At 41.4% G+C, this 14,717-nt stretch overlaps 1 protein-coding gene across 2 annotated transcripts in view; it reads right to left on the reverse strand.

Moving 5' to 3' along the window:
* Positions 1–4,024: 4,024 nt before the first annotated feature.
* Positions 4,025–14,717, reverse strand: part of ORC3 (origin recognition complex subunit 3) — a 35,512-nt gene continuing 24,819 nt past the window's right edge. The window contains exons 15-20 of one of the 2 annotated variants that reach the window (XM_058020868.1): positions 12,653–12,735; positions 12,084–12,181; positions 11,045–11,186; positions 6,868–6,984; positions 5,704–5,783; positions 4,025–4,578 (exon numbers count right to left, since the gene is read on the reverse strand). In XM_058020868.1, the coding sequence (XP_057876851.1) occupies positions 4,473–4,578; positions 5,704–5,783; positions 6,868–6,984; positions 11,045–11,186; positions 12,084–12,181; positions 12,653–12,735 (626 nt within the window). In that variant the 3' untranslated portion in view covers positions 4,025–4,472. Of the gene's footprint in view, positions 4,579–5,703; positions 5,784–6,867; positions 6,985–11,044; positions 11,187–12,083; positions 12,182–12,652; positions 12,739–14,717 lie in introns of both variants that reach the window. The other variant, XM_058020867.1, reaches the window with a different exon arrangement.

The raw sequence follows: 14,717 nt of genomic DNA on the forward strand, positions 1-14,717 counted from the left end.
TGTTTGGTACAGAAGGGACACAAAACTGGTGATGTAACTTGCTGAGCTGACTCAAACAGCAGCTGCACTTGCCTTCCTTCAGATTTCAGTGACACATTAAAGGAAGTGTGTTCATGAGATAGAGCAGGTGCCTGTACTGCAAGCTGGAACAGTGTAGCTATTGCAAGAGCTGAAGGTGTGTAATGCCTGTGAAGGGTTGAGAGCCTTGTTGGATGCATTCAGCTGTTGACAGACTGCTGTGTTGGTGCTGCTGTCTGGGCAGTGCTGGGTCTCTGAATCACTGCACGTTTCCTACATGGCAAGTCAGATCTGTGTGTTGTGGGGTGGGAGTATTGCTACCAAAGGCCTTCAGTTACCTGCTCTGGGCACAAGAAAGCAGTTCCAAAATAATAATTTAATCATCAACTGCTGTCTTTTCTAATTTACTGTCAGCTTCTGGTTAAAGGGAAGTCTGCTCTGTGATAGATCTATGTCCCATCTCAGATTAACAGAGGAATTTGAGTTGAAGCTGGTAAATGAGCTTGGCAGTTGGCTCATGGTATCAGAGAAACCTTGTGATGAGCTCTACTTTTTGGTGAATTCTTCCACTTAGGAGTGAGATTGAAGGTTCAGAATTGGAACATTGCCACAGTATCAAGTATTTTCTGCTCACTTCCCTGAAACCTGTCTTGCCTAAATATTTGGATTATCTCTGTTTTCTGAGTCCCAGAAATGGGAAATCTCTGCTAGACTCCCCTCTCAGGTCTTTTGTCACTGAAGATAAAACTGTTAAGGGCTGTAATTTCTGTTGTCTGCCTTGAAGTCCTCAGTTGCTCTCCTTCCTGCTCCTCACTTTTTGACCTCCTTTTATTAAGTTGCCCAAGCTAGGAAAATCACTGCTGCTAGATGGACCACCATGCAAATTCTGGCATCCTCATGAATCTCATGTATTTTCTGTGTTCTTATCTTTTTTTTGGGATATTAAGATTTATTAATAAGAAGTGATGTCATGCTAGCACCCAGCCACTCCTGTACTGCTCCAAATTGATGCCTAATAAGCAGTCTTGTGGCAGATGAAAAGCATGGCACCATGGGTGCTGATGTATCGCAGCTGTGGTATGCTTAATTTGTGCCTGTTTTGGAAATGAGGTTGCATTCTTTGTAATGTTTCATTTTTTAAGCTGCTGCTTGTTCCATCTTGGACTTCAAGCTGGCTCCTTTTCCTAATCTCAGTGCCAGTATCTAGTGTGATTAATCACACATGAAAGACTTGTTCTAACAAGAGTCATACTCTTCAGTAGGAAGATGGCTGGCAGCTTGATGGCTGTTGGAAAAACTAGGGAAATTGGGGTACTGTGAGGAGCCAGCTGGTGCTTGAACACCAACCTGCTTTGCAGAACCTTTTCAAAGGCTCTCGAGTCCAGGAGAAATGGGTGCAGTTCAGTAACCACGCAGTTCTTGGCTCTACACTTTGTGGTGGCCACAGGTAGAGTATTTGTTATTTGTATGTAACTGCAGTCTTACCCAAAAGCCAAGCAAGCTGAGAACAGTTAATTGGAACTTAACAGAGTGAAGCCAAAGATCTTGGTTAACCTGTTTTTAAGGTAGTGATGTATTTCTTTCCAAGCAGATCTCAGTTACTGTGTACTTGAAAAGCAGCATGTACATCCTGTGTGTTGATTTTTGTGTCTGGATGTGAGACCGTATGACCATAAGATGATTCAGCAGTTTTCAAAGTTGCAAAGGAAGGAGATTCAAGCAATCTTGTGTGCTGATGTTTGAGATTTGCCTGTGCACACTTGAACAGCATGACCAGTCACAAATTCTGCTTAAAAAAGTGTTTTGTGAAAGCTCTCTTTGTTCCCGAGTTGGGAATTGGGAAGGGTTTAAGCTTTCTGACTCCACAGTGGGGAGAAGAAATGGAGGCTAGTAAAGTATTAAACGTTTATGCTCTTGTTAACCAGTGCTTGTGACTTTTGTATTGGAAGTCATTCTCAGTGATGAAATGACTTTTACAGGCACTTGGGCTGTTCTTAATAGTTTATTGCTGTTGTAGGCTTCAGGATAAAAAAAAATTACAAAGTTTGTGTTTGAAACCAGTAGTCCAGTAGTGTAAAGAAGTGTCAAAGAACAGCATCTGTAACAGTAGAGAAAAAGGGTTGGAAAATTATTTTAATGAGTGTTAACTTGCATTCAGGTCTGATTTTTTGGCAGTAAGTTCTGTTGAAAGATGTGGCTACCTAAGAGTATGATACATTTAGTTCAGAGATGAGGCTTTACACTAGACTTTCAGAACTACTACAGACATTAGCACTTTGGGGTGTGTTTGTCATGTTTTCTTTAAGTGAACATTGCAGACCGAAGATTTTTTGGAATGTCTGCAAAACATGTAATTACTATGCAGACAGTTGTAGAAACTAATTTTTAATTTTCCAGTTGAAATTTGTTTCAGCTAAGGTATATGAGGGTGTCTCAGCTGTTACTGATGTTGGTTCCAGATTCAGAGATGTTAAGCTCTTTCCAGGAAAGTAGGACTGATTGCAAAGTTCAGCTTCTGAAGAAAGAAAGGTGAACTAAATTAAATTTATGACCAGTTTAGTTTGTGTTTTTAACTGTTCAACCTTCTTACCCTCTTTGCTGAAGAAAATGAAGATTTGATCTGAGAAACCGTATGTAGCACAGCAAATGTGACTTTAACGTACAAATCTGTTACTAGTTCAAGGGAAGAAACAGCCATTAACTATTCATTTTACTGTTTTAATGTCATGTTGCCTGCACATTTGGGGATTAAAGGCCACACACTGTTGAGGCTGGTTTCTCTTTATTTCTGAATGTTTTACCCTCTGGGGGTGTGAAAGTTGCCCGGGGTGAGGTTAGCGGAGGGGGGTGGCAGGAGACAGCCACACAGCAAAGCACTTGGCTTCTTGTCCTCTTGCACATCACAGAGACATTTGGTGCTGCTCCCTTTCATTTGTCAAGTGTGTTTGTGAGATAAATGGGGTGAGGTTCACCATGGGGGTGTTGAGCCTTCCCCTCTGCTGCTGGAAAGCTGTGTGTGCTACTGCACAGGTCCCTGAGCCTGCTCACCAGGGAAGAATGGGAGTATTTTACCTGTGTCTTGAAACTTTTGCAAGTGCTCCACTGCGATCCTAAAAGTTCATGCTCTTGAGTTTTTTGTCATTGTTTCCCAAGTTGTATGTTCTGGCAGTAGAGTCTGATAAGCTCCTCCTCCCCCTTCTGAACTGACCGACAGCATTTAGAACCAGACCCCCACTTACCCACAGAGGACGTGTTGCTGTGACTCTGCAATTCCTGCAGCTGGAAAATACACTCAGAAAGGACAGGAGTTGTGTATTTAAAACAAGCCTGACATCTCCTATATACATTCCTGGGGAAACATTCCTGGGGAAACAGCTGGCTGAGTTACTGGTTCTGTAACAGGACTTGCTCTCCCCAGGACAGATCTGGTTTATGGAAGTGATTACAGAGGGTTTATCAAAGCATGGCAGGTGCACTGCTCTGGAGGGCAATGCAGCTCTTCCCCTTTGGTTCCTAAGGCTTTTCCCATGGTTGAAGAACAGTGCACAGACACTTGGCATAAACACATTTGCTTCTTAGACAGAGTCAAGGGAAAAGGTTGGTGTGAAAGGCTTTTTGAAGACTGATCATCAGATGAGCAGCGCTGGTACACGCTCAGCCTACCTTGCTTTTGACACAGCTGTTTCCTTTGCCTGCATGCAGCACAAACCATTGGCAAAGAGGGAGGTTACAACATGTGCTTTAGGTGGGGATTTTCCTGCCTTCCACCCGAGTGCACAAGTGCCACGGTCTCAGTCTGCTGACACAAGTTTTCCTAACAGCAGGAGTCAGCTAGGACCCATCGACTTCAACTAGAAAAAGGAATTCAAACAGTTCACTTCTGCTCTTGGCAAAGGGCAAAACTTTGCATCTTCACAATTATTCTCCTCCTCAATGAGTTTTTTTAGGGAGTTAGGACTAGTTTGGAAGAACACACAGCAGAGGCTGAACATGGAAGTTCATTGTCTTCTTTAGCATACTTGTTTTATTTATTTTTAAATTGAGTTCAAGGATCGAGGAGGCATTTTATAATAATGACTCAAATCCTATCAGCTTATAAGGATGTTAATAATACTGCTTCATCACTGTCTGACACAGCCAGTGTTGTCCTTTTGGCTTGCTAGCCTGAGTTGTATCAGTGGACTGTTAAATATCACACATCAAAGAAGACTGAAACTGGCACAGCAATACAGTAATTGGAACATGAGCATTAATACAACAGAACATTACACAGGGAAGATGAGCATTAAAAATAATCTCTATTCAAGCCTGCCCAGGCACTCAGAATGTATCTCACAACACTCAGGCACTGCTGACTTTGACTCAGTATGCAAAGTTAGGAAGAAGTAAGTAGAGTGGTGGGAACAGAGCCCTTGGGCTCTGTTGGGAAGGTTTATTAGCACCTTGGTGGCACATTAACAGCCTCCCCATGTCAGCCTTGCCACGTGGTCAGTTTTCTGCTTGCTGGGCTTTATGAAGCCCAGGAGCTCCAGCTCTGAAACGGCTCGAATAAAGCGAGCACTGGGCATGTCAGTGAAGGAAAGAAACCAAGTACACTTCTGATGAGACAGTGACAGACACACACACACTGTTCTCTTCTAGGAGGGCAAGATTTCTAAGTCATGGTAAGCACAGATTTCACAACGTGTTGCGCAATAAAATTGTTGGAAATAAGGGCAGAGCACGAGCTGCCTACAGAAACACAAATCTTCAATCTGATCAGTAGTTCTGCCACATGCATATGACATGACAGCAAAGGAAGAGTTCCTTTTCCCACTGCTAAGAGAAGCTTAAAGCCTACAACCATACCAATTTTGTAGTGTCTCAGAAGAATTTATACTTTTATGCCCCTTGACAAAAAAATGGATAGATAATTACAGAGATTTTTTCTGAGGTTTCATGGCACCACCTTCTCCTTTTTATTCACTGCCTTTGTTGCTGCCTCCCTCACATACAGGTTTATATTCCCGAGTTAGAGAATTAAATTTATTGTCAGTGACAATTAACAGTAGAGCTTGTAAAAAAGGAAGGGCCAGGAAAGCCAGGTATAGTATTAGAGCATATAATTATGATTCCTTTAGTTAAGCCTATTTTTGCATAACTACTCATTTCTTCTCTGTGGCAGCACTACTGCTGTAGCCATGAGTTTTGGTTCTAATGCTCATCTATTAAATATTTTTTAGACCTCAGTTCAGGATCAGGACAAAGTAACAAGCAGAATGGGTGTCCTGTGCAAAGTAAGTTCTCAACTCCAAGGTACTGGAACATAATGAGCTCTATTTCTCCATGTGCTCTCTAGGTCAGAGCCCTCCTCCCATCTGTTCCCCAGTAATGCTCTACCCCTATCCAGCAGCTATACCAACTCTCTGATGATCTACCCAAAGAGTTTCAACTTGTTTTATGGACTTTTGGTTCTGTTTCAGACCCAAACCCTCCTGTAGACCAAAGCTCCTCTCCTACATCACCATTCCCAGCCCAGCTATTTAAACTATCTATTTCTTAGACATTTTCAATACATTAAGGCTGTTTAAAATAATTTTTCTAAAATTAGTTAATCAGTGTACATGAAACTATATTTTAAAACCCCTGGTTCATAAATCCTGTAAGCTTTTCCATGTCAAGCTTGAGAAAAATGAGAAAGGATACTGGATAACATCATCCACCTGGTCTGAGGAAGCTGCATCTGCATTTGGTTCCTCAGCTGCCATCACCACAGTTGAGAAAGCCTAAAAAGGGAAAAGCAGCACAGATTTATTCCAGGTTTATTCCAGTTTTATATCCAGACAGATAGATCTGCATATAAAACAGTGACCTCTGAGCTGAAGGCCATCATTCAGGGGGAATAAGATCTTGGAAGGAGAACTCCAGAAGTGTGTCAGTTCAGCAGCAATCAAAGAGCAAGCAAGGTTACACATTACCATGGCAGGAATATAGAATGCAAGACATCATTCTCTGAACTCCTGTGCCTGCATTTTAGATCTCAAATGGTTCTGGTTCCTGACCCATTTGCAGAGAAACTACAGAACTGAAAAAATATTCTCAAGGTAAGACTGCTTAAATATTTTGGGGAAGTGATAGAGGTAAGTTGGCTGTGAAGAAATCTATAAAAGGGAGGGACAGCAGGAGTCTGGGTAGGAATATACAATACACAACCAGGGCAGCAGCAAACAAAGCACAGCTGGAAGAAGCAAAAGGAGTATCCTCTAAACTGCAGGTGGTTAAGCTACAGAGTTTCTTGCAGAGGATGCTGTGGTTGCTAAAATATACTGGTAATGACATCCAGGTAGGTTTACAAAATACAGAAGAACCACTCAAGTTTAGGAAACCTTAGAGCTAAAATGTGATTGTTAGCCAGGGAGACTCTATCATATTAATGTACATTCTCTTGCTATATTCTCTCTGGTTTTGGCTACAGTAGGAGACAGGTTATCAAGCTAGAAGGACCCAGGCTTTTTTCTGGCACAAGCATTCTCTCCAAGAGCCCCCACTGCCTGTTTCCATAAAAGTGTCACAGAATACTTAAAGACAAAAAAAAAGAAAGGCAATTTTGTTAAGCAGAAAATCTGACCTGTGATGAGCTTAAAATAGAAACAGAAGCAAAATAGTTTCATCAGAGATTGACACAGCTGGAAATAAATGATTCACAATAGAGAAAGACTTACTGGAGTTACTGTGGGTTCTTGTGGTCTTGTGGACCAAGTTATGCAATGATATAAACTGTCAGAAGGGGCACTGAAGAAAAGCAGCCATGCAGGAAAAAGGGAAATCAGAATACTGACAGCAGGCAAAGGCACTGTTTGCATCACATACCTCTAACCAATCCACGAGATTGATCAATCTGCCACATTCCAAATGAAGCTTATACACTATGCATATGTCAGGGGCTTTGTTAGAAATGCCTCCTCCATCACATCTCAGAGCTTGGTTCTGATGAAAAAAATTGAAGGCAGTAACTTTGATCAGTGTCTAATCTTGAGCAATTCCAAGGGCTAGACAAAACATTATTTCAGGTAATTCAGATAGTAGGTATTTTATGCAAATGTTTACTGTTTGTGTGTTTAATGGCAAGTTGATGGTACAAAGGGAAAAAAAAAACAAAAACAAAAAAACCCCAGGAAAATAAGCATCCTATTTAAAAAAAACCAACAATCCCCCCCCCCAGCTACTTCACTCCTGGTGTTCCTTCTGTAACACTTAGCAGCATCTGCTGTAATGAGTGATTATCTGATTATTCTTTTATGCATTTTTTTGCTAGTTCTATTTACATATGAGACAGAAATACTCCATTTTATGGAGTCAGGAGAAGAAACCAGTCATGATTTGCCATGTAGGAAATAGGAAAGTATAATTTTTCCCCCAGCCCCCTTGAAAGGAAAGCTTACTATAGATCTGTCATATGTACTAAAAAGAATTGCTTCTCTCATCCCAGAGTTTTGTCTTTGAAATGTAACAATCATTTATCTCTAGCTTGAAACTCAGCATGTGTAAAGGCAAAAGTCTAATTTCTCACTAAGTACACTATGTTTCAGGAAATTCATGGAATCATTAAGGTTGGAAAAGTCCTTGCAGATCATGTGAGTCCAATGATTAACCCAGCACTGCCAAGGCCACCATTAAACTGTGCTCTTTACTGCCACATCCACATGTCTTTTAAATCTCTCCAGGGATGGTGAGTCCACAACTTCCCTGGGCAGCCTGTTCCAATGCTGATTCTTTCCAGGAATAAATTTTTCCAAATATCCAACCTAAACCTCCTCTGGTGCAACTTGAGGCCATTTTCTCTTGTCCTGTTGCAGACTCCCTGGGAGAAGAAGCCAATCCCCACCTGTGTGATAAGGTTCCTCCTGAGCTTCTTTTTCTCCAGGCTAAACAATCCCATCTCTCTCAGCTGCTCCTCAGAGGACCCTCCCAGCTTTGTTGTTGTTGTCCTTCTCTGGACATGCTCCAGCACCTCAATGTCCTTTTTAAAGGGAGGGGCCCAGCACTGGACACAGAACTCGAGATGCAGCCTCACCACTGCAGAGCACAGGGGGACAATCCCTGCCCTGCTGCTCCAGGCCAGGTGCCATTGGCTTTCCTGACACCTGGGCACAGCTGGCTCCTGTTCAGCCACTCCTGACCAGCACCCCCAGGCCCTTTTCTGCTGGGCAACTTTCCAGCCTCCTGGATTCAAGGTCATCAGCACTGAACCATTTACTTGGGAAGCTGAAAAGCCACTCGAGCCAGAGGCAAAAGTCTCAGTACAGCTGCAGAAATTTACAGCATTTCATTTCAGTTTCATGCACTCTAAGAAGTCAGCTGTCTTAACATGAAAACAACCACTGATCATTCCTTTCAGGTCATAGAAGTTTGTTCTAAAACACTTTCATATGCTAGTAAAATATACAAGCAACTTTAGGGAAGTTATAAAGCTGTAGCAATGACAGATACCTTCAAAAGAAAAATGCTTTTCAAGACAGGAAAGAAGGCTAAGCAAAAAAAATTTTGCCCAAGAATCTGTAGTTTACCCATAGATGTCAATTCCTGCAATTTTTGAGACTCAGCTCCAGTTTGGACTCTGTCACTTATGAGACATTTCACAATTTACAGAACACCTAGCAATTTTCAAGTTTATTTACTCTCCCCTACAAGGAACATAAAAGCTATAGACCTTAGGTTAGTATCTGTCAGTTCATTGCAAGAGGGTTTCCAGAAAAATTCAGAGAAATATGGCTAACCCCTCACAGTGTTACAATGCTGACATTAGTTCATCAGGAACTCAGGGGTATTATGGTACACTTCTGTAACTCAGGATTTCCAATACTCCTGTGTTAGTACCTGGCACACGTGAGGTTACACTTCTGGCTGATCTAGATCTAGTGACTCACCACTGCCCAAAACACTACACCCTTCCCTTTCCCCTCTCCTACAGCACCCAGCGCTGTGGTTTTCTATTGCTCACCCATGTGCCAACCTGGCAATGCTGGACTCTTTGCATTGTTTTTTTAATTTTAAGGTCAGGACAGTTAACCAAGAGAGGATGCAACTTCCAGAGCAACTGCACACTCCTGGAACTCATCTGCAGCAGCACCTGAGAGATCCCAGCCTCCCCTGTGGTACCTGGGCCGAGGCTCTGCAGAGCAGTGGAGGGAGCTGGGAGGGAGCTGCAGCTGCCAGCAGGGAAACCTCAGCTCTGAGGCTGCAGCACACATGTGGTCCCCAGAGGAAACACCCAGGCTGACAAGCAGGAAGCTGCCCCACAACGAGCAGCCAGCTGTGGATCCACCTGTACAGCACAAAGGTGCTGCTCCCAAAAGAACAGAACAGGAGTGGGAGCAACCCAGAACACAGCTGATGAGGAATTGCTGCTGCCTGACCCTGCCCCAAGGTAGAGAGAGGACACAGCATACCTTGCTCTGGAATCAATGCTGTTATCTCAAGGACCAAATCCTTTCCCTGTTGTGGGAGCTGGTATCCCAAGTTTCAGCTTGCTCAGTTTTCAAGGGATCAGTAAAACTAGAATTATGCTGGGTTTGATGCAGGCTTTTTTTGGGTTCTCTTCTACCCCCAACCTGATAAATATGACCCTTGGTTCACACTTTGCTAAATAACTAACTGGACTCCTGTAAGCAGTGCATCACAAATTAATTATTCATTGGTACTCTACTGAAGCACTTCTCTGTCCTGGCCTTCTAGAAGGTCTTCCTGGCCTTCTTCTCCAGTTTTGGAGAACTTTGCTCTGGTCACAGTGCAGAAAAACACAAACCACGTAGAAGTCATAGACAGAAAATATTTGACTCACTTGGATTAAAATGCTAAGCAAGGTACTCGGCCAATACTGCTACTGTTAGAAGCTATGCCAAAACTTCACAATCTTCTCAGAAAATGCTGGAAATATGTTAAAGCACGTCCAAGTACAAAGTACAGGATGACAAAGGGCTTTAAATCTTGTCAACTCATCAAAGAGAACAGACTACTTATTAAAGACATCAGTAGTTACATTTTCTTGGCTGTCCTAGTCTATGTGTTTACAGGTTTTCTAAAAATATAAATTACTGAGGTTCATATTAGGTTTCTTTAATGGTAACTTGCTAACTACTGTTCTCACAAATAAGCTCTGTAAATGCTTTTAGTAATAACTCCTGCACACAGCAAAACTGATAACCCTCATTCAAATCGAGGACAGTGCCAGCAAACCCAATACAAATCAGATTTCAATACAAATGTAGATTTCAAAGGCTGATCTTTATCAGCCTTTACAGTTCCTGAGAGCGTTAGCTTTGATCCAATAGTGCTGATACAGCCACAACCAATATTTTCTTCAAAATTATGATGCATTTTTTAGGAAAAATGTTAGGCAATAAGAACAAGTTCAAGCAACTTCTATAATCAAGTAAAAAGAAACGTATGTTCACTCCTTTTCCAAATCCTAGTGTATTTCTTTCTTTCGGACATCCTTTCAGTTTGACTTATGAAAAAAGTGGAGAACAGTCTGCTTTTCTCTTATAGAAAAGGACAGGGTTAAGCTGATCCTTTTCTTGGACTCAGAAAACATAGGATATCAATGTACAACAAGGATTAAAATAAAATTATAGAGGAAAACAAAGGACTTGGTCAAATACGCTGTAATTATGCTATTTTAACGTTATGACTCCACCTGAACAGCCTTTACCTTACAGCTAATCTACATAGTGAGGACTGAGCACCAGCCCTGTTAAGAAAGTCTCTGGAAAGAGTTACAGACACTTTATTTTTCCCTGTGGACAGTCATCCTAATTGCAGTGGAGGACAAAATTAGTGTTCTGCTACATCTACAGAAGAAAGAAAATATCATGGCTGGGACACGCTCTGAAAAATGGATTCCTTCCCAGAATTACCTTCGCCAGACAGATTCCCCAGCTCCTTGAACAAAGTCCCCAGCTGCTTATCAGCACTTGCTAGCTCTCTGCAGAACAGCTGAGCACGTGCCAAGATGCATGAAGCACAAGCTCAGGCTGCAGCTGCTCACCTTGAGGTACCAGTGGGGGCTGTTGAGCGCCGTGTGCAGCGCCGTCCTGGGCGCCGCGTTCAGGTGCCCGCGCAGAACGGCGGCGCCGCTGAAGTACACGATCTCGTGCAGGGTCCTCTCGTCGGCAGGAACAAGGTATCTTCTGGAAAAGCAGGAGGTAGGGGGGGTGTGGGGGAGACACAAGCTTCAGCTGAAGGGAAACAACACAAGTCTACTGCTGTCAGACTATAAAAATGCATCTTTCCCATCCAATACTGAAAAATCTCTGAAAAACAAGATGAACAGCACTGAAATAACTCTTAAGCGGAGAAGGCTGTTATTATCAACCCTATATCTAATGGATTTAGCACAGAACTCTAGCTGGGACACTGACAAATTCAAAAATAAGGGCAGCAGCTACAGTGCTAACCCAGTCAAGTACTCCACAGATGTTATTTATCCATCTCAAGGCCGCACCATGAGTCTGTGCTCATCTTGGCCTTCCTAGCTGAAGCTTTTTCCTTGGCAGTGATACTTCTGTTAGCTCCTCTGCCTCCCCCCACCCTCTATAATTAACAAATGCCTTCATCTCTTCCCCCACCACAACAAGTCTTTCACATTTTCCACTTCAGAGCTGCCTCCAAAACTGCATCTGCTATGGCTTGCTCATCAAAACAGTTCCCAAAATGGACAGGATATCACACTTGACATCTGTACAGTTTTGTAAGCAGAACAGATCAGCAAAGATTAGGGTAAAGACTCTTGACTTTATTTTGCCACTTATACCCACTCCTCCCTCAACACTGTCTCAGCAGCCAAAGCAGGTTGGTCCATTTGTACTCTAATTACTTCAACTGATCTCTTGGAAAAGAGGTGTCGTTCATTTGGTTTGGGTTTTTTTAGTTATTATTTTTAGAGCCCTCAAAGAAAGAATAAGAAGAGAAAAAAAAGTGTGCCACAGGGAGTGAGACACAATTTTGACAAGATTAACATGTTAGTAAAATTTCATTTGCAACTTATAGTGCAAACTAATGCAGGAATATAAAACAGGAAGGCTCACCTTACAAGACTGTCTATATAGTCAACAACTTCAAAACGAAGCATTTCAAACTTTGTCAGTTTCTTAGACCTCCTTGATTCCTTCAACTCCAACAAAGTCTTTAAAAAAAAGTGGTGCATAAGACTACATGGGAGGCAGTTATTCTCTGGAGAACACTATCTATGTGTTTAACATGTATAATTAATTTTTGCTGGCATGTTCTCACTGATGATGTTTGAAATGTAATCATGCAGTTATTTTTATTTCGGCCAATGTATTCATTTCTCAAATCCGTAGGAGTTCGAGAAATTCAAAGAAATATGTGTTAGGCAGAATGTCTAAATTACAAGTTAAATAAAAACATCTAATTTGCATTTTAAAATCCTGATTTATGATAGATTATTTTCTATAATTTTCTCTGTGTCAGGAAGGCCTGAAACACATAGTTGGTACTTATTCATTCATTTTTAAGATGAGACATTCATACACAACCCTTTACTCAGAGATCCAGCAAGCTGGGAAGAACTAACCATGAACATTTTAAAACATTAATTCAAGGAACCAGTCAGTAAAGCCTAGGCAGGCCTAACCTTCTGAAGGTGATAAAGGTCTGTCTTCTTCTGGAGCTCCTTTTGTGGCGATACAGACACATCTCGTTCTTGGGAAGCTTCTGCTACTAGAACAAAACTAAAGTTTGATATGTGGGGTAAACTTTTCCTATATAAACCTGCTAACCCCAAGAACTCTTCAAAGCACTCAGCAGTTCCTTGTTCACACAGACCCAACCACAGGCAGCTTTTGGGTCTTGCATCTTGCAGAAGGTTGTTAAAAAAGGAGTCTGCAGTACAGCTTAGCCAACAGTGATTAAGTAACAATTCAGCCCTGAGCAAAGGCCCAGCACAAGCCTTGCACATCACTTTAATTCTGTTTAGGTCATCCTAGGTCATACCCTCAACATTTGCTAATTTGACACATTAGGACTAGGTACTACTCATGCTTTTGGAATATTTAAAAAGCCACATGCTGAATTTTTTTTTCCTTCTCATGTGCAGAAAAATAATGAGTAAGAAATGAGTTGTCCCTACCTAATGCAGAAACTGCAAGCAGAGCAGCAAACAGAAGCATGCTAAGGTACTTCACTGCCCAGTTTTATTCTCACCTTAATTTATAAGAAAATTACATCTTCATGGACACGTAGTTCGGTGATAAATTACACCAATTCTTAGTAATTTTTAGATAAAATCAAAAAAGCCAAACCTCTCAAAGCACAATCAGTGCCAGGATGAGTGATAATCAGAAAAAAAAGAATCTAGATTTCTTGCCTTATTCAAGAAGATGGCAGATGGAGATTCCACCCACACATCACAGGTAAAGCTCTATCAGCAGTGACAATCATGATATTTAAAAGCTTTTTGGTGACCTGCAGAGAACAATTTGGTATCTTCCAGGGGCCTGTGGACATTCATCTGAGTGCTGAAGACTTCAAATCAGAAAACTTCCTCTCCACTAGTATACCAATATATTTTTTTATTTTACAAATCCTGCAGCTCAAAATAGACTGAATGTGAAGATATTTCATTTGTTCAAGCTTCATGATTTTATGTTTTTCAGTTCATTAGGCAGTCAGGACAATGGACTCTGTTGTTTTTATAAAATACAGTATTTTTATATCCTTTCACTTTAGGAGCTCTGTGGGCAATTTGGGTACATCACATTTTTGGCAGACGTCTGAGAACCCTCACTAAAGATCAACACCATCACATAAATATAAAGTAAAAAGTTATCTAATGCAGCAATCCATTCATGTACAGTATATCTTAACTTCTACTTCTCACTTCTCCTTTGGAGCTTAAATTAAATCCACTTTGAAAAGAAACTAAGATCATTCATGGATTCAGTAGACCTTCTCTATTTTAAACTCATCTTCAAATCCTAAGTAAACATAAATACTGTCTTTTTTGCTTTATAGTTCTGCAAGTTCTGAATCTCCAAAGCTGTTGTTCCTTATTCATTTCCTCAAGATAAGAATCCAACTACTTAAAAGCCTTTTGCTTGATTTTTTTTTTTCCAAACCAGACAAACCTTTGGTTTTCCATCATAGCTCAGATTCCTCAGTGCTTGTACCAGCAGTGATATACACAGCTTTTTCAAAGTGATGACCTATTTTCTGTACCACTGCTCTGCTTTTACTACAACTATTAAAAAATACACAGTACAGACAAGAGCTGATTCTTTTGGACAACCCCCAGTTAACCCTACAGTGTGATGTGACCACTTTAATTAATACTGACTGCACTTGGGGGTTGCTGCCTACTTGTCCAAATGCTGTACAGCAACCACACTGGTAATGAGCTTAATTAATATGCATAAACAGACCAGATAACCAATTAATCTTCAAAAGCCAATCTTTGAGGAGTGCTTCTCCATAATCCAGGGAAAGCAACAACATTCCTATTCCAGAAGAATGCTGGAATACATCATACTCGTGTTTCAGAGAAAATGCAGCAGTTTCAGTTAACCTGCCTCTGAAAGACAGAATGCTGCTACTCACTTGCCTTGCCAAACTTTGAAATGTGTCCTGGACCATGAACAATCAAATCTAGGGGCTTGACAGGTCACAGCCTGTCAGCAGAGCTGACAACTGGCACCTGGGGT

This window comes from Melospiza georgiana, chromosome 3 (assembly GCF_028018845.1).
Source record: "Melospiza georgiana isolate bMelGeo1 chromosome 3, bMelGeo1.pri, whole genome shotgun sequence".
In the NCBI taxonomy this organism is placed as follows: Eukaryota; Metazoa; Chordata; class Aves; order Passeriformes; family Passerellidae; genus Melospiza; species Melospiza georgiana.